At 37.8% G+C, this 24,497-nt stretch overlaps 1 protein-coding gene across 4 annotated transcripts in view; it reads left to right on the top strand.

The window, feature by feature from the left end:
• Positions 1 to 4,986: 4,986 nt before the first annotated feature.
• The window catches only part of LOC107696657 (probable C-mannosyltransferase DPY19L3), a 53,580-nt gene continuing 34,069 nt past the window's right edge, over positions 4,987 to 24,497 (top strand). Inside the window, exons 1-16 of one of the 4 annotated variants that reach the window (XM_016497113.1) lie at positions 4,987 to 5,006; positions 6,600 to 6,730; positions 7,816 to 7,943; positions 11,023 to 11,113; positions 13,772 to 13,893; positions 14,006 to 14,151; positions 14,678 to 14,801; positions 18,317 to 18,451; positions 18,535 to 18,666; positions 19,603 to 19,704; positions 19,912 to 19,985; positions 20,272 to 20,430; positions 20,997 to 21,119; positions 21,539 to 21,650; positions 23,055 to 23,111; positions 23,456 to 23,538. In XM_016497113.1, the coding sequence (XP_016352599.1) occupies positions 6,622 to 6,730; positions 7,816 to 7,943; positions 11,023 to 11,113; positions 13,772 to 13,893; positions 14,006 to 14,151; positions 14,678 to 14,801; positions 18,317 to 18,451; positions 18,535 to 18,666; positions 19,603 to 19,704; positions 19,912 to 19,985; positions 20,272 to 20,430; positions 20,997 to 21,119; positions 21,539 to 21,650; positions 23,055 to 23,111; positions 23,456 to 23,538 (1,697 nt within the window). In that variant the 5' untranslated portion in view covers positions 4,987 to 5,006; positions 6,600 to 6,621. The other 3 variants (XM_016497111.1, XM_016497112.1, XM_016497110.1) reach the window with 3 other exon arrangements.

Here is a 24,497-nt window from a genome sequence, read left to right as displayed (position 1 = left end):
CGAAGCGTTTGAGAGAGGCGGGGCATAGAGGACCTACAATAATGTACAGTATTTGAAAAATAATGTGTTTTTTGAACATTAAAGCATGTCAACATATTCTGTTACACCAAATACACAAAATAATGATCTTTAAAAAAGCATCATATGACCCCTTTAATAAAGTACTTGAAAAGTTACACTACTATTACATTTTAAATAGGGTAACTTGTAATCTGTAACCTATTACATTTCCAAAGTAACCTTCCCAACACTGATTGTGTGCCACTGTATATTCTCCAAATTCAAGCAAGTGCTTAAATAAAACAGCATTTGTGGTCTCACATTTAAGTATATGTACGAGTTATAGAAGCTGTTTAAAGTGTAAGGTCTCTAAGGCTTTTTACACTGCATTGACCTTAGGTTATTGTCTTCACCTAAGGCCACTTGATTATGGATTGAGCAATGGCTTGCATGTTTTTAAAGAGTAACCCTGAGTTATGAAACTCTGTTCCAGAGCAAGGTTAGAACATTAACACAAAATTGCAGTGGCAAAGTAATTTGAACAGAAGAAGGACAGTTATACAGTTTTATATGTCAGTAAATGAGGGCAGAATTTTAATTTTTGGGCGAACTAACCCTTTCAGTTATATGTACAATTGGTTTCATCATCTTTGTCTGTAAAACCCAACCACAGGATTGAAACCACAAGATTGAAAACCAATCTTTTTTTCTGTCCATTAATTTCAAATTACATTTTTACAGTAATACAGGTTGTCGAAATCATAGTCCAAGAATATGCCTCTGGTACTCTAATTCTAAACTAGGTCTGGAGAATAGATTTAACGGTCACTTACCTCTCAGGGCACTGATGCAGGTGGACTTTAGAGTGTTGCACTGCCTCACGCAGTGCAACACATCTCCTTCGCATAGAGTTGTATATTATGTCATAAAGCCAGGCAATAAATGAATACATTTTTGTATTTATACGGTACTTTTTTTTCTCCATGTAAAGCACTAAACAGAAAAGAGACACCAATAAGTGATACAATTTTTTTTTTATTTTTTTTTATAGCTTTTATTGCTTATATTGCCCACACATAACTTGGGGCAGGAGTAGCAAACATTATGTGGGGACATGTTCACCTCACTTAATTCGATCCCTCCACATTTTGAGGAATAATAATTACATTTAAGAAGATTATGATGCTTAATCACGGATAGTGCAAGGAAATTAATAGGCAGAGGCTGTTTGCACTAAGTGAAACTTTTTCTTTAAACTAATAGTTAGATGTTCTTTGCACTTAAATAGTACTAGATGCTATGTATAATTAGTGCAAAATAGTGACAGATACTATTTGCAGCTAAGTGTATTGTACAACATTGTATATGCAAATATATTAAATCTTATATTTATTAACATCACAAATGGATGCTACCTTATTTGGATCTTACTTGTCCCTAAAGCCTATCCCTTCACATACTGCCAACCCTATATTAAACCCTCTGTGAGCCACAGTTTTGAGTGTGGTAACAAAATGAACTGCGCACTTTACAGTATGTGTGCCAGCTTGTGAGATTAAAACAATTTCAATAATAGGTATACTACATCTTTGGTAGGCTCTTGATTTTCTCCATTTCTTAAAAGAAATTACTATCTGAGCTGATATGCAGTGGAAAAGGGAGAAGAATGAGGTTAGGAAAAAGGCTGATTGGAACTCACGTCAGTCGCAATAAAAGATAAATCCATTATCTTTATTCTCCATACCACTGTTCCTGTTACCAGAGGGGTTTCTTTTGAAGTGGCGTTAGTCGCAATCAGATATTGGTGGGCAGAGTTAGTTTAAATAACCCTTGCCAACAAAATGGGCTATTTGCATTTAGTGTAAATAGCCACTCTGAAATAATAATATCCGTTTGCATAAAACAAAGCCTTTAAGATCGAGCAGAAGCTTCTCCCAGGCAGAAGACAATAATCCCACAGGCTAGTGTTTGCGTTTCACTGACCACATTTCAACAAATTCCATTTGCCAAACAGACAACGTGTATAGTATTCATGGGCCCAACAGCCTGTTAAGCCAATAACTCATCATATATTGAGCTGTTGACAATGACATAGAGTGGCATGCATAAAAAGCCGTCATTGAATATTATACGTTTTTGTTTTCAGATCATTACTAGAGTTAAGTAACCACTCATCTTACCTAAAGTGACTGTACCTCCAGTTTCACATTTTGCTGGCAAGGTTGTTCCATCCTTGTTGGCTGGAGTATCTAATTAAGGCAAGAGAAAAGGCAGGCGAGAAGAGTTATCAGTCCCATTTACAGTGATAAAAGATGTGGCATTAGTCTTTTTGATTTGTTTCTAAACAGAATGTACTCTATACTGTAACCGATGACCCTCTGAAAGCAGGACCAAATCTCAAAGGCTGCACAGAGAGTGTGTTTAGCTAAATATAACGGTGAAATGAAATCACACAAATGCACGAAGCCACTTTCTAAACTGTGTATGAGTTTGGCCACTTGCCTTTTAAATCTTCCCTCGATGTTGCTCTGCTGTTGCTTTCACTGAACGCTGACAAAGAGGAAGACATGCTTTCAAAGGAGGCATTTAATTAAAGTCTGTATGCCAAAGAAATACGTTTTATTTCACCACAGACAGGGGTATTCAGTCTTACTGATGTTGGAGGCTGTGACAGCCAACAGTAGTCAAGGTGCAGTCAAACAGCGTTTGCTGCTGGTGGAGCTAAACTGCTCTGAGTCTGCATATCTGAGGCATACCCTCACAAAAGGGAAGCAAACCATGGTGTCCATTGTTGTTGTGCATGGTTGTGCATTCTCATAATTGTAAACAATTGTAAAGAAATGAATATGGTATAATTAATTTAGTAAATGGCATCTCAAACAAATCAGAATCAGTGACAGGGATGTGTCTAACCTCAAATCACCAGTGTTAGCAAGTGCTGTGGATAAATAATGAGGATTTTTTTTAAAGTTCAACTTCATTTTAACCATCTTTTAACATGTTAACTGCAGTTCTTTTTAACAGTTCCCTTTTTTCAGTTCTCTTAAATAGTCCAGTAGTGTGGCAAATGTTTTTTTTTTTTTTTTTTACAAATTATTAATGTAGATTCTCAATTAATATTAGGCAATAATTAATTATAATTAATTCATTCCATTTATATAGCAATTTTCTGGGCACTCAAAGCGCTTTACATTGTCAGGGGGTATCTCCTCATCCCCCACCAGTGTGCAGCATCCACCTGGATGATGCGACTGCAGCCATATTGTGCCAGAACGCCCACCACACACCAGCTCATTGGTGGAAAGGAGACAGAGTGATGAAGCCAATCAGCAGATATGGGGATAGTTAGGAGGCCAATGGGCGAGTTTGGCCAGGATGCCAAGGTCACACCTCTACTCTTTTCGAAAGACATCCTGGGATTTTTAATGACCACAGAGAGTCAGGACCTCAGTTTAACATCTCATCCGAAGGACGGTGCTTTTTGTCAGTATAGTGTCCCCATCACTACACTGGGGCATTAGGACCCACACAGACCACAGGGTGAGCACCCCCTGCTGGCCTCACTAACACCTCTTCCAGCAGCAACCTAGTTTTCCCAGGAGGTCTCCCATCCAGGTACTGACCAGGCTCAACCCTGCTTAGCTTCAGTGGGCAACCAGTCTTGGGCTGCAGGGTGATATGGCTGCCCAATAACATAGTTACATTCTAGTCAGGGTGATATATCAAACAATAAAAAAAAAACTGTGTTAGGAAGAAATTTGTGTTACTTTGGAAATGTAACAGGTTACAGATTACAAGTTACCCTATTTAAAATATAACTATTTCACTATTTCAATTACTTTATTAAAGTAATGTAACAGATTACATGTGGTTACTTTTTGATTACTTTTCCAAATTAAAGTTTTCAATTGTTATTCATTTTCAAACATTTAAAGCAGGCAGGGTTAACCTTACAGTACTACTGTTAGACTTTCAAATCCTTCATTACTTGAATTGATTATAATAATTTAATTTCAAAGCATACCACAAACTGTTTTGCATAGCTATGGCAGGAAACACTGACATCTACAATACCTTGGAAAAAAACAGTTAATCTTAAAAAAATATAGCATATAGGCATACATAAACCCAAATAGGTAATAAAGCAGTTATCAAATAAGCATGTGTCCTATTCTGTGTCATAAACCCCTGAAACATTGGTGTTTCATATTTTGGAGTAGTCAATGCAATTTGGGAAAGAAATCAAATCTGTGTGTGTGTGTGTGTTTATAAGTAACTGTGATTTAATCACATTTTTTCTCAGTAACTGTAACAGATTACAGTTACATTTATTTTGTAATTAAATTATATAACTCTCTCCCCAACACTGCATGTAATATAACCAAGCTTGGGTCTGAGGAAAATCACATGACTACATCCAACAAACATGATTAGATATGGCTATGTTTATGTAGTAATTACGTGGAAATGTATACATTTTATACATTATACATTTAGTGTATACAAGATTTAGAAAAAAAAAATGAATTTTAAATGTGTACTTTTCTTTTTGTTACCTGTCACTGTACTGTCAAATATTACATATATTGACAAATCCAATACTCACTTCATTAAATTAATGAGGGATGCTTGCAGTCATCTGATTTTCAGCTTAATCTGTTGAAATGTTTGATAAAATAATTTTGTGCATGTCACACATTCAGTGTATCCTGATCAGGCCTACCTATTTCGTTTCTCTTGCACTGCTAATTGGACCTAACTAATATAGGACCGACTTAAACTGGAATAAACGAAAATTTATTACAACATGCGTGAAATAATGTTTGTGTCCTTACTGCGACAGAACATATAAGCAACGTTAAAAAAGGACTTTAAATTGTTTTCATCACCATTAGCAAATAATTCCGTGCCGTAGCCTACTTTAGCACAGTTACCATATAAATGATCCAGAGCTATTGGCCGTTATGGGTGTCGTGACCATGCGTCCCGGGGCAGGTGTTCAACAGGTAGGCCTACTGAGACTCAGAGGTATGAGTCTCTCAGGAGGGAGAGGCGCTGGATGTGATAGTGGATGACTGCTCCTTCATTTCTCCACGCCGCGGTGTGCTGCGGAAGAACAACAACACGGCTCTGATTTAACGAACTGCTAGCGGGTTTAATGTTCTGTCTTGATATTTATTCATGTTAATTGTATGGAGAAGAGGTTTGTTTTCATGCGCCGCGCCGCTCCGCTCGTAGGCTGAACGCGACTGTCCGTGAGGGAGGAGCTACCGGACATCCGATTCCGATAAGGAACTACTAGCTTCACTGAACAGGGTGAGAGACGAGAATGTATTAGCGCGTATTAATGTGCATCGTTTTACAGTGAGTGAAAGGGACGGGGAACGAGCGAGGTGAGGCAGCAGGCAGCTGTCTGCCTGTCCTGTCCCCTAGCCGGAGAACCAGATCAGCGGCTGATGCGATCTGAGATCTCCTGGCATTGTTGCTGAGCTGTGCGCAGGAAACGCCGCTGCAAAACACAGGCCTGCCAATGAATGAATGAATGAATGAATGAAATAAGCGCGTCGCGATGCTTTATTGTTTTGTTTAGCGGGCCTTGCTATCATAACCACGAGTGCGCTCTTTTGTTTGTCGCGGACGCTCTCCGGCTGTTGAACTTGCCCGTAGTTCGCGAAAGTGTCATAAAGCAACGTGAATGGAGACATTTTGACACCGTTAGCTCTAGTGTTTCCGTTATAACGGGACTAGATCGTTGTATGCCATCGAAGTGTTTGTCAACACCGCAAAAGAGGCGGGTTTTAATGAGCTTTGTCAATTGCTTGCTGATGGAGTTACACGTACATCACACTGTTAACATGCAGGAAGAAACAGGTGTATTATGTTTTCATGTGGACTTCGGTATTATCTCATCATAGCTGTAATAATTTACCCAAAACCAGAGTGCGAATTCCCGACTCTCTAATTAACTTGGGGTGTCTTAAAAGTGTATGTTCTTCGTACATATCAGTACTTTCAAACAACAGTATTTTCAGTACCGCAGGTTTGCCATGCATTGCCATACATTATGCGAAAATGTAACCTTGATATATTTAATATTGACGAAGTAAGGCCATGTCAAAGATTGAAATCATTGTGAAATTAATAGTTAAAAATCAAACTTTGATGCTTGCTATCTCATTAGATTTTGATACTTTAGCCTGGATTTCACAGACAGGGTCACACATGCATCTATCTATCTATCTATCTATCTATCTATCTATGTCTTAAAAGTGTATGTTCTTCGTACATATCAGTACTTTCAAACAACAGTATTTTCAGTACCGCAGGTTTGCCATGCATTGCCATACATTATGCGAAAATGTAACCTTGATATATTTAATATTGACGAAGTAAGGCCATGTCAAAGATTGAAATCATTGTGAAATTAATAGTTAAAAATCAAACTTTGATGCTTGCTATCTCATTAGATTTTGATACTTTAGCCTGGATTTCACAGACAGGGTCACACATGCATCTATCTATCTATCTATCTATCTATCTATCTATCTATATGATTTGTATACATGGTTTTGTCATTATTATTGAACATATTTTGCCAGGACTGGAGGCCTGTTTTCCAGTATGACTGCCCTCAGGCAGAGGAAGGGCAATAGAGGGAAGGACCCGGGGCCCAGCGTTCAGAACCTGAAGCCTGATTGTACAGCTGAACCCAGAGAGAGGTTTGCAACAGGTCAGTGCTGTTTGTTGCAAAAGTAGATACCATTGAATTCAAAGGCATAGTTCACCCAAAAATGAAAAAAATGTCAACATGTTGTGAAGCGTGCCGTAAGCATGTGTGTGGAACTCACACAAGAAGTAATGCGGAAGCACAGAGGACTGTCACTGGATTCTTTTCACATTTCCAGGTTTCTCAGGAGCGGAAGTTGTCATATTTGGATAAGCGTTCATAGTGCTGAATTTGAACACTACATCAAATATATTTTTTTGCATTACTATTTACTCCAATAGTAAAAGAAGAAAAAAATCCACAATAGGGTTTTCATGACTGTATTAAAAAAGGAAAAGAATAGAGAGAAATTGATTATGGCTGTCAGAAGAGAGAACAATGTCAAATTTACTGTCACTTGCATAGCCGCTCCATTAGAAACACCCTCAAAGCTGTTAACTATTTTTTTTCTTTGTAATTTCATGCAAAGGTGATATAATACAAAGTGTAGTGTTAAAAATGTACATATATTTAAAAAAAAAATGAAAATATGAAAAAAAGCTTCATGACGCATTATCACAGTCTATAAAAAGGGTCCTTTGTTGTACGAGCATATGTGACTTTTCACAAATGGCTGATGTTTACGTCAAGCATGAACTCATGAACATGGGTATGACAGTTATTTTTCTCCCACACACTTATCACTTCGCTTTAGTAGAAATTTCATATGGGTTACCGTCGTATTCACTTTAAGTATTTTTTTTTTTAAGCTTTAGCTATATGGACTCAGAGATAGATAGTTTTTCTAAAAAAACTTAATTTGTGTTCATCTTTAAAAAAAAATTCACATAAACCTGGGACAACATGAGAAATTAATTTTTCATTTTTGGTTGGAGTATCACTTTAAGATCATGCCAGAACCTTGAGATATGAATATCTACATGCAAAGTATTTAAAGTTTGATCATGTGTCAGATTCAAAACACTGATTTTTATACATAAATTGTCATATAATTGTAATCATAGATCTCTGTGCATGTCTCTCCTCCTGTTTACCATGTTTATTGTTTAATATTATGGTCTGGGTAATATTGTTGTCATTCTCTCCAGGTGGTTTCTCATGGTGGACAATCTTGTGTGTAATGACTGGCTCAATAGTGGGAATTAGTCTGGGCTTGCTTTGCTGCATCTATGTGGCTACACTTCATGAAAATGACCTCTGGTTCTCCAATATAAAGGTAAAGTCCAGAGCTTTTTTATGTTCAGTGTCCTGAAACAGTGAATATCCAGAGACTCAGGGAGACAACCTTCCATTGTGATTCATTTTCTTTTCAGGCTTTGAAGGATTTTTAGTGTTCTTAGGCTATGCTCCTAATGTAAACAACAGCTCAAGAGATCTAGATTCATAATGTGTGCTTGCGTTTCGTCAGTGATGGTGTTCTTGTCTGTCTAATTTTTCATGCATTTCCTCTTGAAAAGGAATTGTTTTCCATATGTGCTGACAGATTATTTTTCTTTCCCTCTGTGGCGTAACAGGCACATAAACAGTTAGCCAGAGTTTGGGCTGCAGATCACGTTATGACTTCCAGACCTGAAACAGATGAAACCACCATGCCAAAAAAGTTATGTCATGTTCAGAAATCAGCATGTCCCCGTATCCCAGTTCGCTCATTAAAATAATACAGATCAGGAGTAGTTTAACCACATCTCCCAATCAGTGCAAGATTTACTGCCGCCGGTTTTGCAATAGGGTTAGTTTAGTTTATGTATTTATTTATTTATTGTGCAATGCAGTTTGAGAGCAAGTGTCTGTGTCTGTGTGTGTGTGTGTGTGTGTGTGTGTGACTTGCGTCTTTTGTTGGAACCAAGGCCTAGTTTTCATTTAGTGAATCTAACAAGAGCCAAACCTGTGCTGCTTTCATGTGAGCTTTGAACATTTTGTCCTCAGATTATTTTGTTTCTCAGAACATAATGTATCTCACAAAATTGAATATGCACCACACTTCATAACACCAGATAAGAGTGCTTTTTTCTCAATGTGTTTGCAGGGTATTTTTAGACTTGCAATGTCTTTATTTTGTATGCTTTCAGGCATACTTAATAGTCTAAAGAACATGTCGAATAATTACTGTATCCTGGACTAGCCCCCTGATTACAGTATGTTGCATTTTTCATCTAGGTTAAAGATGCAACATAAAGTGGACAGGGTAAACTCATCGTTCCAAACCCAATTTTTGGAGGGCTTTATCGCTAAATAAATGCACCAGGTTCAGATTGTTAGTAGAGGGTCTAAGACAAAATGGGTTGCAGATAAGGGGACATTGCTGTAAAAGTAACCAATGGACATATTAGAGTCCTATTCAAAAAATTTTTAGCATGTGGAATGGAGAGCACAAAAAGGTAATCTCAAGTTTAAAATGAAGTCAGAGTGTGACAGCAGTGGAAAAAGGAAGCTCATGCATGCTGGCTGGTATTTTACTGCTTGCTTATGAGTCATCTTACTTTTATCTGTACTTTTGCTTTTCTGAACGTGACTGGAATGATGACTGAATGGATGACCAGAGTTTCTGTCCCCATGTGTTTCTTTCATTCTCCGGATAAAAAACGCCTCCATGACTGAGCGAGCATTTGATTGTGCTTTATTTGCAGGCAAATGAATCACCTGTTCTGTTTCAGAGGGAGAGCTGTGGGAATGTCCACTGGTTAACAGCTAATCAAATGTTGCAGCAGAAAGCTCCATTAGAAGCGCAGACAGATTCCACATTGTTTTTCTAATCGTTTCCACTCTTTCAATGGGAAACAGCAGTAAATTTCAAAGAGGCTGTGTAAATGTTCTCAGCAGGAGTTGGTTTTCCAGTATACTTAGCTTCGTAAATGACGATATTGCCATTATTTTTTGAACAAAGGCATTTGAAGTCCAGTATGTTCCTCTTCTGGGACACCACCCTAAAGCGGCAGACAGCTGCATTTGGGACGCTTTTAAATTCATTGCGTGTGAAGTCATGCCCATGTCGGTTATAGCGCCACACAGTCTTAATTTCAAACTGGATGTCATTCTATTGTTAGTTCAAATAACTGTTTTTACAAATGTTCTTAATTTTTTTTCTAAATGATGTTCAAGCGTTTTTCCCCCCAATCTTTTTATGTTTTTTCCCCTTGACTACCAAGAGGTCACAGTTGTGCGGCCCACATGCCTTCCTTCCTGTCTCAGCCCCTCTCTCTGATCACATGTAAAATGTTCCTCTGACAGATTGCTGTTTGGTGCCGACCGGAGCTTAGAATGATCTCATGAGGTTTTGTTTTATTGTTTTAATACATGTGCTATGAAGTTTTTGGGCAAGTAACTCTGGAAAGACAGATAAACAAAAGAGCTTGCGGTCTCAAACAGGGAAAGACAGAGGAACCTTCAAGAAAGGCAGGGAAGACGGAGGATAATAATCCTTGAGAATGAAGGTTCGTCGCAAGAGGAATAGCAATTTGGATGATAACTCAGGGGCCGCCCAGGATAGACCACCTTTGCTAAACTTTGGGGGGAAAGACAATCCGAGGGAGTACAAGAGTGGGCAGAAGGGCACAGAAGAGAGTGTAAAGCTTTCATGGAATCACATTCCAGGACAAAACTGTTGGCCGGCTGCTGTCATAGCAGCAGGATTACTGTTGGCAGGGGCAATTGGGCTGTTTCATGCATGGTGTGTTTATTCTATACACGAAAACCTGCTGTGGTTTTCACAGTTAAAGGTAAGCCAAAGAAGAATCTGTCTCCATTTTTGTTTGCAAGAATGTTGCTAAGAAACATTGTTAAACAAAGTGAATGTGAATGTAAATGTGCGCTCTTTGTATCAGGAGTAGTAGACTTGGTCATTAGGTCATTTTCTTTTCAACCAGTTCTCGTTGTGTTATCTTCCATTGTTATTGTTGCTTTCTGTTTTTTTATACTTTTATATCTTAAAATTGCCTCTTTGTATTTGAGTTTTTCTGAAAAAAAAAAAGAGCGTTAAAGCTGTTTTATGAATAAAAATAAAAGTGTCGTCTTCTCAAACCAAATTTCATATGACTCTAATCTTTGTGGAGCATATGGATCTTTTTGTCTGAAAACCACTTCCACTATAAAACACCACCATATTTACAAAACCTGTTTTTTTTTCTTCCTCAAGGCTTTTATTGCGAATGAAATCTCTGTTTATTCTGGTCAAGATAGCTGCTCTGATTTCTTTCTCAGATTGGAAATGTATTTCATTTTAACACCATTTACTCCTTTTGTGCTTCTTGTCATAGGTCATTTTTACTGAATCTTATCCTCTCTTCTTGCATTTGTAGGAAGTCGAGCGTGAAATCTCCTTCCGGACAGAATGTGGCCTTTATTACTCCTACTACAAACAGATGTTGAAGGCGCCTTCTATACAGCAAGGTACTGAAATCTAATTCACAAGACAGGTTTACAGGTTATACGATCACTCTTGCGTCATGTCATCTTTCTGATGGAACACTGATGTTAAAGTCCTTGGGTTTTCTTTTTATGTAAAGAAAAGTGTTCCTGAGGCTCAGTGGTAGAGAATTGCGTTAGCAGCACAAAAGGTCGTGGGTTCAATTCCCAGGTAACACACATACTGGTAAAAAAATGTATAGCGTGAATGCACTGTAAGTCGCCTTTGGATAAAAACGTCTTCTAAATGCATACATAAATGTAGAAATATTGCTCCTATAGGACAGTGGTTCCCAATCCTGGTCCTGGAGAACCCCAAACACTGCACAGATGTTTCCCCAATCAAACGTATCAGCTCATTAGTAAAGACTCCAAGACATCAAAAGTGTGTGTCAGATAAGAAAGGCATCAAAAACATGCACTTTTGGGGGTTCTCCATGACCAGGATTGGGATCCACTGCTATAGGGAAAGTATTATTTCATCACCGTCTTTACTTATAAGAAATTTTCAGATATGTACATGCTTGATTCCATTTGTGTTTTTCCCTTTTAGTTTATTTAGCTCAGTCCAAAATGCCAAGTTTCTTGTCTGCTTTCTGTTATCACTTATGTAATCTGAGAGCTATCAAAGGAATGCTTCATTATATAACCATATCAGTGTGACCGGTCTCAGAAAATAGAGGAAATGTACAACTTTGCTCTAAGTGGTCTTTGCTCAATCTAATTGGCCTAACAGCCCCATTTGGAATGGATTCTCTTTGTGCTTCTACACTGAAAAACATCACAATTAGGTCATTACCCATTGAGACTGAAATGGTAAGAACCGCAGCGGTGCCAAAAGCTGTTCTCTAGACCCCACAATTGGACCTTTGTACTTATAGTAGAGTAAAAGCATGTTAAGAGCATTGCTTTTCTATTAAGCAATCTTAGAAATCGATTACTGTAAAACGTCACAGCTGTAGTAGCCTACTACATGTGATAAAGTAGGTTGAGGTTGTTTAATTTTGGAATCCACTTCCATTATACCATTTAGTGGAAATTTTGTCCTGCATTTACAATAATGGAACCCTTTCAAATTAAAGTGTCATTGCCTGCAAATGAGCTCTAATTGTTATCTAAGCCATACTGCTATACAAAGGCAAAATATAGTAACTACACATTTTGTCAAAATACTAGTCTCTTTGACTATGATCTGTCTGTGACAAATGGGTTAGGCTCAACTATGTTTCAAAGAAAACTGATTGTGAGACTGATACTAAAAGCAGTCAAAATTTAGCCAAATAAAATGTTCTATATTTTAGTGTTGATGTAGATATTGTGCTTTTCCTTTGTAAGGCAGCATAGTAAACACTGAAAGAAAAATAATTTTATGTCTAAAGCACAGGACTGTCACTGCTGCTGAGCAATCAGTTGTTTTGTGTGATTTACATACTGTTGTCTACACAGACAGACAATAAGGTTAAATAAAAATCAGTGCTTTTATTATTTTTTTATTATTTAGCAGGGACACGTATGAAAAAATGAATCACAGTTTCAACAAAAATATTAAGCACCACAACTGTTTTCAAATTTGATAATAATAGGAAATGTTTCTTGAGCATTAAATCTGCATATTAGAATGATTTCTGAAGGATCATGTGACAGAAGACTAGAGTAACAACTGCTGAAAAAAAAAATAATAATAATGGGGTGGGGGATACGCTTTCAACTTGTTTTTTTAGTCTCGAGCAAGACTGTACGACATTCACATTACATGATTTGACTGATTTTTTACGTAGAAAGGGCGACAGTGCACTGCATTAAAATAAATGATCATTCATGTTTTCATAACCGCTGGCCAAATTCAAAAACGAAACTAAAATCAAATCATCTTTGAGAGCAAGGGGGGCCCCTGGTGTTTCAGGGGCCCTACGCAGCTTGCATATTCTGCGTATAGGGAGGATCGGCTCTGATTTTAGTGAATCTTGCATAGCTGCAGTACTACAAAATAACATAATTCATCAAATTAACCAGTTTAGCTTCATACTAAGTGATAAGAGTCAAAGGGCCAGATTTAATAACAGCTTGCACCAGTGCAAACCATCTTTTGGTGTTAAAATAGTACTGTCAGGATTTACTTAAGACGCGCAGTGAAGAATTAGGGCTGAAAAGGCGTGGGCACAGTTATTTTTTGCGCCTGACCTTATTGAATATGCATTTGTAGGAGTTTTCCTTTCAGGCGCAAAATTTATGGGAGTAACTGAATCATGCAACGTGATTTACTAACGTTTGCGCTCGTCAAATTACTGGTATTTGCGCCATTATTTAACGCCCCAAAAAAGCATGTCTTAAACTATTTTGCACCTGTGTCGTAAGTAGACCACCCGCACCTGATGAGCATCGGCTCTGCTTATTTGCGACTACGCTAATTTGCGCTTGGTACATTGCGTTGATCGATATGTAAATAAGATGTTGCGTCTGCGTTCTTTAATTTGCACGTTGTCAGTAAATCACCCGCAGAAATTTCCACGCCCATCGGCGGTGATTTGGAATTGCGCTCTTGTACTAATTTGCCCTGTTTAGCCAATCTGGCCCAAAGTTTATTTGTGCAAATTTTGACTTTTTGTAAGTTTACCAGGTTTGTGTGTGTTCTTGTGTTCACAGGTCTTTATGAGCTAATTCATGACGACACTACTGAATCAAAGAGAACAATAAACATCCTACAGCGTATGAATATCTACCAAGAAGTGTTCCTTAGCATTTTGTACAGAATACTTCCCATCCAGGTGTTCAGTCACTTCTGTTTTCTTTGTAAGATGCATGGATTCTCTTGGGCTTTTGCAGAATCAGCTTATTTTTCCCATTGTGTATGTATGTGTGTGTCTGTTTGTTTTGCAGACCTACTTGGAGCCAATTTATTTCTACATCTACACAGTGTTTGCTTTGCAGACAGTGTATGTCATCGCCCTCTTTATCACTAGTTGGTTACTCAGTGACTCCTGGCTGGCTGGAGCCCTCAGTGGAGTCTGGTACATTCTCAACAGGTGTGTGTGCACAATCAGTCTATCATACACACAAAACTCACCTTTGCAGTCCATCTGGTGTAAATCGATGCTTATTATGATGCAGTGTGCATCTCAATTCAGGTAAGTGTCAAAGCCGATATGTTTCTCAAAATGTGAATTGAAACTCTCAAGGACAGCACTAAAATGAAATTTGTCATTTAGGGCTCTTTTTATTCAATACTACAGGCACAGGCACCTGATAGGATGTTCCCCCTGGAGCAGTATTAATATTTAAGAAACAATCCATTCCCACACCAGACTATTTGTCGAGCTGATTGGGAAGCTCAATCAAGCAGCACAATGTTTTGATTGCACCACAAAGTTTACACATTGTAGGAAATCAACTTGTGAATGGCTTATTTATAGTTGTTCCTACGTTGTAGAAAATACTGTAGCATTGAAAAAATAACACTTTTACAACTCTTCACTTTTTTCTTATGTTTTCTTTTCTGACAGCTTAAGCTTGTGTTTTCTGTGTTTGATTGCATACTTGATTTGTGTGCAGAGTGGACACCACACGCGTGGAGTTTACCATCTCACTAAGGGAGAACTGGTCAATACCTTTCTTTGCTCTTCAGGTGGCTGCCATAACCTGCTACTTAAGGCCACAGCTAAAACCTATTCACCAGGTAATCTTATATCCTGATCAATTTAGATGTCTATTCCATTACTATTTCAGATTCATACTTTAACACAAACCAGTTCTTTCTGACAATTTGTGTCAGTGAGCCAGTTCAAAAAATATTCAACATTTCTTTTACATCGTCACTAAATTAATTATCACTAATATGTAATGCTGTCATCCTGGCAGGCGAAAATACATGCTTCAACACTGCATACATAATACTCAGTAGTAAAATTATTTTCATGTCTTGACTAAACAGTTTTTACATATTATAATAAGACGTTGTTTAAAGGGGTCATATGATGCGATTTCAAGTTTTCCTTTCTCTTTGGAGTGTTACAAGCTGATTGTGCATAGATAAGATCCCTGAAGTTGCAAAAACCTAAAGTCTCAAAACCAAAGAGGTATTCTTTATCAAAGTTAAGACTCTGCCACACTCCCCTAAAACGGCTCATTCTAACACGCCTCCACATATCTAGGTCACTTTGTGGGAATATTTGCATAATGTGCCCAAATGTGCACGCAAAGAAAGAAGGCGTGGTTTCAGTAACCGCAGTTAGTGTTGAAGCAGCCATGTCAGGGAGACGCTGTGTGTTTCTAGGCGAAAGCAAAAGCACTTTATTTGGCCTTCTGAAAGTAGATGCATTTAGGAATCTTTAAGATTTGTAAGTGCTATAACAAGTCTCAGTTAGCTTAACGCAGTACACATAGCAAGTTTTTTTTTTATTATATAATAAAAAAAGAAAACGGATAGAATAGAAAAAGAATAGAGCAAGCTAGTGGTAGAGGCCTTTTTTTGCTTTTGTTAATTGTATAATAAATAAAAATAAACAAATAGATAGAATACAAAATGATTAGAGAAGCTAGTGTTTTTTTAAAGAATACAAGCAGTTGTTATAGGGTCAAATAAAGATGGAAGAGATGTGTTTTTAGCTGATTCTTGAAGATGGCTAAGGACTCATCTGCTCAGATTGATTTGGGCAGGTCATTCCACCAGGAGGAAACAGTTAATTTAAAAGTCTGTGAAAGTGATTTTGTACCTCTTTGGGTTGGCACAATAAATATTACTTAAAAATAAATAAACAATATTTATTTTAAATTTAATAAAATAAATAATGTATTTTATATATAAAATAAATGCATATACTATGCATTTGTTTTTAAAGAAACTTACCTTTCACCCCCTCATTCAAGTCCTTGGTTCATGCATGCTCATAGACCTTAGGTTAGACACCATACTGAATTTTATGCAGATGAAAACCAGGATGTGAGGGATAGATTTATAGGGCCAGTTTTACTAAACAGGGCAAATTAGCACGAGAGCGCAATTCCAAAACCGTGCCGATGGGCGTGGGAATTTCTGCGGGTTATTTATTAACAATGCGCAAATTAAAGAACACAGACGCAACATCTCATTTACATATCGACCAACGCAATATACCAAGTGCAGCGCAAATTAGCATAGTCACAAATTAAGAATAAAGAAATAAAGAAGCCATAGTACGTTGAAAAGGACCGGAGGCCAAAAAATGAAGGTTTGCAAGAAGTTTTTGATAGAGCTGGTATGGTAGTGCGTGACTCCTAGTTGGGGGTTCCAAGTCGTCTTTTATTTCTTGAAGCAAATTAAAAATAACACGGCTTGGCATTTGGCAAACGATATGTTTGGACAATATGTTCTTCTTGCTTTCTAAATAAATTAATACATGTGGAAAAAATCCTCTCCCTTTTACACGCGCTCTCTGTTCTCTGCGGTGCCGCCTCCCAGCAACAATAATTGCAACCATTTCAAGCGCAAAATAGTTTAAGACAGGCTTTATTTGGGTGTTAAATAACGGCGCAAATACCAGTAATTTGATGAGCATAAACGTTAGTAAATCATGTTGCCTGATTCATTTGAATACTTTCCTCCCATAAATTTTGCGTCTGGAAGGGAAACTCCTACAAATGCATATTCAATAAGGTCAGGCGCAAAAATAACTGTGTCCACGCCTTTTCAGCACTAATTCATCACTGCGCGTCTTTAGTAAAACCTGAAGATAGTCTTTACAATGGCACATGCTCTATAAAGGTCCTACAGTACACCCCCTACTTTTCACAACTCACAACTTTTAAAACTGCTTTATGAAGTTTTGTCTACAGAGTTTTTTTTTTTGTTTGTTTTTTTTAATTGAACAATCAGCTGAACAATTCACATGTTGTTAAACAACAGTGCAATCCATTGAACACATTATACTTCTAGCCATCACGGCCTTGTTTTAATTTCTATCAAAAATTAAATATGCCACTACCCTGACTAAGGTCTATAATTTCAGCAGCTCACTCAATAAATATCTGCAATGCAGACATGTCCAAGTCCGAGACTGTTCTCAGTTCAGCTAGTGTAATGTGACTTGGGAAATGTTGCAACCATTTGTTAAATTTGACTCTCAAGAACTGTTGACTTGAGAACTACTGTCACCAGATGACATGAGCGAGATCCAAAAATGTGCCACCAGCATCACCAAATGGAAATGGAAAAATATGTTTCTGAACACTCCCTCTGCCTTCAGGTATTTGGATAAACCGATAACCCTGCCCCAAATTCAAACTATTGGTTAAAACAGTGTTGCTGTGTCAAGCTGGGGTGCGTTTCCCAAAAGCATCGTTAGCTAACTATGGTAGTTATTTCCACTGAAATCTTTTGGTAACGACGGAACTTGCGACCATAGTTGCTTTTGGGAAACGCACCCCTGGTTGGGATGCTCAAACAGTGAAATGTTGGCCTTGTTCCAAATGGCACACTTTATGTGCACTTGTACTCTTGCAGACTCACAGTGGCCGCCATTTACCCATGTTCACCAAAACTGTAGGGTGTCCCGTTTGTCTAAGGCGAGCTCCACTGCAGATTTCTACCCAACAGTCAAATCAGCATTACATCACAAAAGTATGGGCTCTGAGGAAGACTGTGAGGGCGTAGGGTGCCATTTGGGACAGGACCGTTGTGATAGCACCACAGAGCCACAGTGTTTACAATTTTCAGGGAAATGAATCTAAAAATGGCTTACATTGCATTATCTCCGTATTAGAATGAGATAGGAGAAAGAATCAGAAAAAATGACGAACTTCAGCTTTAAATAAATGTAATCCAGTTAAATAAGTCAGTCAGTTTTGTTTACTCAGGCAAATTAATGAAAAATGGCAAATAATGAAAAAAAGAAAATATGACTTGAAGAACTGAGAAAATACGAGACAGTACGTTGTGATAAATATGACTGCTTGCTGCTGTTGTGAAATGGTTTTATGAAACATGAAATGGAGGTTAGCAATTGCAAGTGTATGTGTGAAATATTTACTCTGCCGAGCACATATTTGTTCTCTCTCAGTATGTTCTCTCAGCACAGACTCTTAATTGCTTTCCTGACATATGGTATATCACTGGAAATATTCTCATTGTATGAGCTCTGAAGAAAGAACAAGGTTTTTGTATGTTTGGTGATTAGAATTGAACATTGTTTTGCGTTCATGTGCTTTCTACCACAGAGGGTGGTACTGTGGCTGGTGTTCGTCTCCACCTTCTGCTTCTGTTTGACATGGCAATTCAATCAGTTTGTCCTGCTGGTGCAGGCCCTTATAATCTTTACTCTGGATTGCCTGGACTTCCTCACAGCGGAACAGGTAACACTCAAAGACACATTTGAGAGACTTTCCACCTTTTGAAGTTCATGTGAGGCTGGATATTAATTTCTTTCTGCCTGTAGGTGGTTTCTCTGTACCTGATGCAGGTGTTGAGTCTGTTATTGGTGTGGTTACTGCAGTTCTGCAATTCTATGATTCTGGGCTCTCTGGTGCTCAGCTTCATTGTGTCTGCCCTCTTCATCAAACACTTCCAGGTCAGTGAACATTAAGTTGGGAAAGTAAGAGCATAAAACCATTTTTTGTATGTATTTATCTATTCAATATGTGTGTTTTCATCCAGGGTGTGTAATTTTTAGCATGTGCTCATCTGCAATACTGTAGTCTCTAAAGCAGCGGTGGCGAACTCCGGTCCTGGAGAGCCGCAGCCCTGCAGAGTTCAGCTCCAACCCTAATTAAAACTGACCTACCTGTAGCTTTCTAGTAACCCTTCAGACCTTGATTAGATTGTTCAGGTGTGTTTGATTAGGGTTGAAGCAAAACTGCAGGGCTGCGGCTCTCCAGGACTGACGTTCGCCACCCCTGCTCTAAAGCATTTTGTCAGATCTTAGAATGACATTAAGCAGATCTCCTTGTAAGGTTTATGGTTTAGACTGTACTGAATATGTTAATATGCTCCTTAAAGATTATGATCAAATGTTTGTACACAAATCTGATTACAAACAATCTTCAAATTTGTTTACTTTATTTGAATAAGTGGTGAGATGGAAAAAATGACATGTGAAGCAGTTAGATGTAAAGCATCTTTTTTTTTTTTTGTTACAGGCTCACTAATGTCATTTCTCCTAATAGTCACATGTGCTCATTGATATTTCCTGTATAATGAATTAGGCCTAGTGCAACTAAATAAATGATGTATTAGGTCAGTTCCATGTGATGGCGATGTCTAAGTGCAGTAGGCACACTCATCACTATGAACCGAAAGCAATTACTTTAAAGAGATTTCCTGAAAACGCATCCCATCCGTTTTAGACTAAAAAATGTTTGCATGAGACACTTCATCACTTTTGTTTTCTTGCCCAAGCTTTATCTGTGTTCCCTAACACCCAGTTCTATTTTGATTGAAAACTGAGGCTAAGAATGGTGTTGTAGTTTATTTATTAATACCTGCTGTGTGCATGTGTGGCTTTCAGACGGGACTAAAGACGGGCGGCTTTGTCATACGAGTAGGAAAACTGGCTCTTCACACACTCCTAGTCCTCACATTAACTTTCACCATCAATTATTCAGCCAAGGTGAGCTATGAATCGTGTTCTACATCATCCGCCCTGTCATTAATGATAAAATAGAGCTTCTCTACCGTCTCCTCCTGAGACACTAGCTTTGCTTTCACTCTCATTGTCTTTCTTCATATCTCACTCTCATAAAAACCCACATCCCCGATCTCATGAGACACTTACTTGAATGATTTCATCCATCACTCTCTCCATTTTAATTGACAGAAAATACTCCAACTGAAATCCGATGAGCACATCTTTAAGTTCATAAAGGCCAAGTTTGGCTTCGGGGCAACGAGGTAAGTCTTTGGTCATCTCTTGTGGCGCTACATCTAAGCCTTTTATCATCAGTCAAATGCCATATCGTGGTGTCTTATTCAGAAGTGAGATCTACTCCGAGACTAGAGCGAGCCATTAATCCGCGTCCAGCTCTGGTGGAAAAATAACATCTGGCACACAATATAATCTGCTCATCCACTAGATATTTATGAAGCCATTTCAGATGATCGGATGAATGGCTGCTCCCAATAATCTGTGTAATATATATCCTGCCGCCCGCACTCCCTCCCTGCCTCTTTCTTTCAGAGACTTTGATGCCAGTCTCTATCTGTGCGAAGAGGCTTTTGGCTTGTTGCCATTGGATACATTTGAGCGGTTGGCTGGCACAGTGCTGCTCTATCCGTATCTGTGCACACTCAGTGTGCTCTTCATCTTGCTGCTGCTGGTGGCACTCTCTAATCTCAGGTAAAACTACCGCATCACTTCCTCTCTGTGGGAAATGCTCAGGTGCACTACCATGCCGTATGCTACGCGTTAACGAGACGTGTATCTGGGAATTTAAATATTCTCATAATGTTAATTTTTCTAATTAGAGCACAAAAATGGGCTGAAAAAATGACCAACAGAGCAGTGATTATAGCTTCATAACCACCTTGTCCACCACAGGTCATAATGCTAATTTACAATTAGAGTTATTAGTCTTTATTAGATGTGCTACACAATAATTGGACACTAGATGTAGTTTTTTCATTAGGGCTTTTAAATCTGTTATTATGTTCAGTTCAAAGCAGATTTGCTGTTGCTTTAAGGTCTGCTGTGGCCCTCTTTTTTGTTCTCTTTTCTTATCAGAATCACAGGAGCCCATAAACACCCAGAGGCTTTGCACCACACACACACACTAATCAGATAGGCTGTTAACCCTTCTAGACTTTTAAGAAAGCACACACACCCTTGAACTCTGAATAATACAGCTGTTATTATGTTTTAATGTGTGGTAGTATTCTTGTTTGATTCCTAATTCTTCATCCCAGCACAAATGGGTCAGGCCAAGCAAGCAGGGAGAAAGAGGACAGGACCTTTAGGATACGTCCGGACGTCGCTTACAATCTCTTGCACACCGTCTTCTTCGGCCTGCTCGCCTTTTCCACTATGAGGTAAACAAGTTGTAAATTGGAAAATTTCGTTGCTTTCATACCACATATCTCTTTCCCTCCATGCAAATATTTTCCTTCTGTATTTTTCTCACTCTACCATCTGTAATTTCATTCCCTGCTGCTGCTGCTATGGTGCATCTCAATTTCAACCTCTTTTCTGCTTCCACTTTCATTTCCTGTCCTCCACACCGCTTCTGATTTGTGATCTTCTTCATCTTATTAGTCCGTATCCCAAGTTGACGGTTCATTCGAGATTTTAATGATGAATGAATTATGCTAGAACATTGCGATATCGCTTCATAAAGTTTAGTTTTGTGTCAGAATAGTAATAGAGTTGAAAATGAATGCTGTTCGAGTCTTTCATGTTTGCAGTGTGTTGTCTGAGCTTTATGATAGATTTCTATCTTTGCTGCTGGCAGAATGAAATATTTGTGGACTGGCCACATGTGTGCTTTCGCTGCCTTTGGGGTGTGTGGTAAGGAGGTGTGGTCGTTGTATCTGAGGGTCCTTCACTGCAACACTAAAACCACGGTGAGCCACTGAGATCTGTCACACAAACATACATTTACATTACATTTACATTTAGTCATTTAGCAGACACATACATTGTAAATGAGAGATATTGGCAATAGCATTCAAAAGTTTGGAAAATGTCAGTAAAAACAGCAATGAAATATTATTACAATTTAAAATAACTGTTCTATTTTAATATATCTTACGTAATTTATTTCTGTGATGGCAGCCATTACAACAGTGTCACATGATCCTTCAGAATTCATTCTAATATGCTGATTTGATGCTCAAGTAAAATTTCTCATTATTATCAATAATACTTCTTTGATGAGTAAAAAGTTCTAAAGCATTTATTTAAAACATACGTATTTTGTAATAGAAATGTCTGTACTGTCACTTTTGGTCACTTTAATGTGTCCTTGCTGAATAAAAGTTTTCTAAAAAAATCTTACACAAAACTTTTGAATGCACACATAAACGCATTGTAGAGGAGAAAGGTCTTTCAGACCTCGTGGACAGAAGTAATAAGAAGTAACATATTTCAGGATATATATTCTGTATAAATATGACTGTCTAATGAAAAACAATGTTTTCCAGTGAAACTTGTCTCATGTTAGAGGTATGTTGTGTAATGTGAGAGGAACACATGAATAATTTACATTTCATATAAAAGTCGCTTACTAATGCACAGTCCAATTCCAAGTCTTATCTCTCTGCATATTATTCACATTTTCATAAAAATGTTTTCCTAAATCAAAACATGTTTTCATAAAAAAGTTTAACGTTTTTGTAAGTTTAATGCAGTTAGTGCAGCAATTTTCAACATTTTCTAATAATATTTCTTGCATTGGCTGCAAAGCTCACAACTTTCTCACAGTATCTTACCCCAAAGCATCAGACACACTTTGCTTCCCAGCAACTATTACATGACTATGTTGCCGATTCACCAACATAAGCAACATTTTTTTTTTTACATTTTTGTTTGTAATGTTACAAATTTACTGTCTGTTTTTCTCGTGCACTTCTATATGTTCATATAACAAATAGGTTTGGTAGATTAAGGATACAATAGAGTTTACCCAGTTTACCCTGCTCTCCTCTATACTCAATACAAGCAATAGCAAAAAAACATGGGTCTAATAATAAAATTCAGCACGTATGAAAGCCCACGGTTATCACATATCGCTATATACAAATGTAATTTTGAAGCTGTAATGCTCAATGTTATGAAATAATATTGAGTTTCAGTAAGGAATGGTTTACTTTTTTCAGCATAAATGTGCAAATGTGCACACAGCTGAACATTTCATTTCCCCACTAGGTGGCAATGTAGTTACAGCCCTCGATCATAAACCATTACGTCCTGTTTCTTCCCATTTATATGGTTATTTATCCATTTATGTTATTAATCTGTTTCCACAGATGAGACTGATCAGGTACTCTGTTCCTATTGTAATACTGGCGTTTCTTTATTACAAGGTAAGACATTTTCAGCTATGCTGTCATGTATCTATTTGCATATATTGCTAAGCTGCCTGGGTCGCTGTACGCCATAAACAGTCACGCAGGAATCCTAGTGCACGTAAATGGAATTCGTATCACACTGTGTGTGTTATTTAGGAGAGTTCTGATTCCACAATGCTATTTTTTTCTCTGTTTACACAGCAGTGGGAATGAGCAATCAGATATGAATTGTGCGTTTGTATGTTTGTGTATTTGGATGTTTGTTGGGCTGCTTTGTTGATCATTGGTTGTTGTGAGTTATTCCCATTACAGCAGTCTCACGCTCTCCCTCCAACTCATCGCTGTCTTTCTGTTGACAGTTCTGGCCCAGACTGATGGAGGAGATTTCTGAGCTGAGAGAGTTTTATGACCCAGACACTGTGGAGCTAATGGAGTGGATCAGGTAAAGCAGCTGTAATCTTCCTCTTACACACTACAAGCAAACTCTCGCAGACAACGATCAGACAAGAGGTCTGCAACCTTAGGCATGCAAGCCACCGATGGCACTACGAAGGGTACTCATTGGCATCGATAAGAGCGTGAGATTAATATTATATGAATTTTTAATTTACTTAGTTGTTTATTTTAGAAGTGTTGAAGTCCCTCGCATCTGCATGCCAAACTTCTTTTGCAGTAATCCATCCTTATCACACAATCTTTTTTATTTAACTATACGCTGTGTGGACTGTGATGGAGTTGGGTTGGGTAGGTCCACTTCAGCTGGGGTTCATCACTAATATTTCATATCGAGACATAGTGTCAGGTCACACTTTTTGCTCATTTATTCTGAAAATCTTTAGCATAAACCTTTGCAATTTTGCATTATTTGAATTATTGTAGTTACATTAAAAAAATAAATAAATAAATAAAAACCAAACATTACAGAAGATATTTTTACTTGCCTTGCTCTAATTTTATTATTGTTGTTAAAACAATAAAACTACATTTTTTTATTAAAACTCTATTATTTTGGAAGATGTTACATATGGCTACAGTAAGTGGATTTTTCATAACATTATTATAATAAGAATTCTAATAATCCCTGTTGTCCCATAATCACCTGTTTTATTCATTCAGCTGAGGTTCATCACTAATTTTTGATACCGAGACATTTATTCTGAAAATGTTTAGCATAAACCTTTGAAACTCGTTACTTTTTGTCAGTTAAATTTATAACATACAGTGGTGCTTGAATATGTGTGAAAGTAGACAGAGAATCCAATCAAACAAATGAGACAGAAAATATTTTCTTTGTTATTTATTTATTGAGAAAAATGATCCAGTGTTAGATATATGACAAAAGTATGTGAATCTTTGCTTTCAGTATCTGGTGTGACCCCCTTTTGCAGCAATAACTGCAGG

Source organism: Sinocyclocheilus anshuiensis, unplaced genomic scaffold (assembly GCF_001515605.1).
Source record: "Sinocyclocheilus anshuiensis isolate Anshui unplaced genomic scaffold, SAMN03320099.WGS_v1.1 scaffold502, whole genome shotgun sequence".
In the NCBI taxonomy this organism is placed as follows: Eukaryota; Metazoa; Chordata; class Actinopteri; order Cypriniformes; family Cyprinidae; genus Sinocyclocheilus; species Sinocyclocheilus anshuiensis.
Note: the sequence above shows the minus strand (reverse complement) of the source record. Positions and strands in the feature narration are given on the sequence as shown.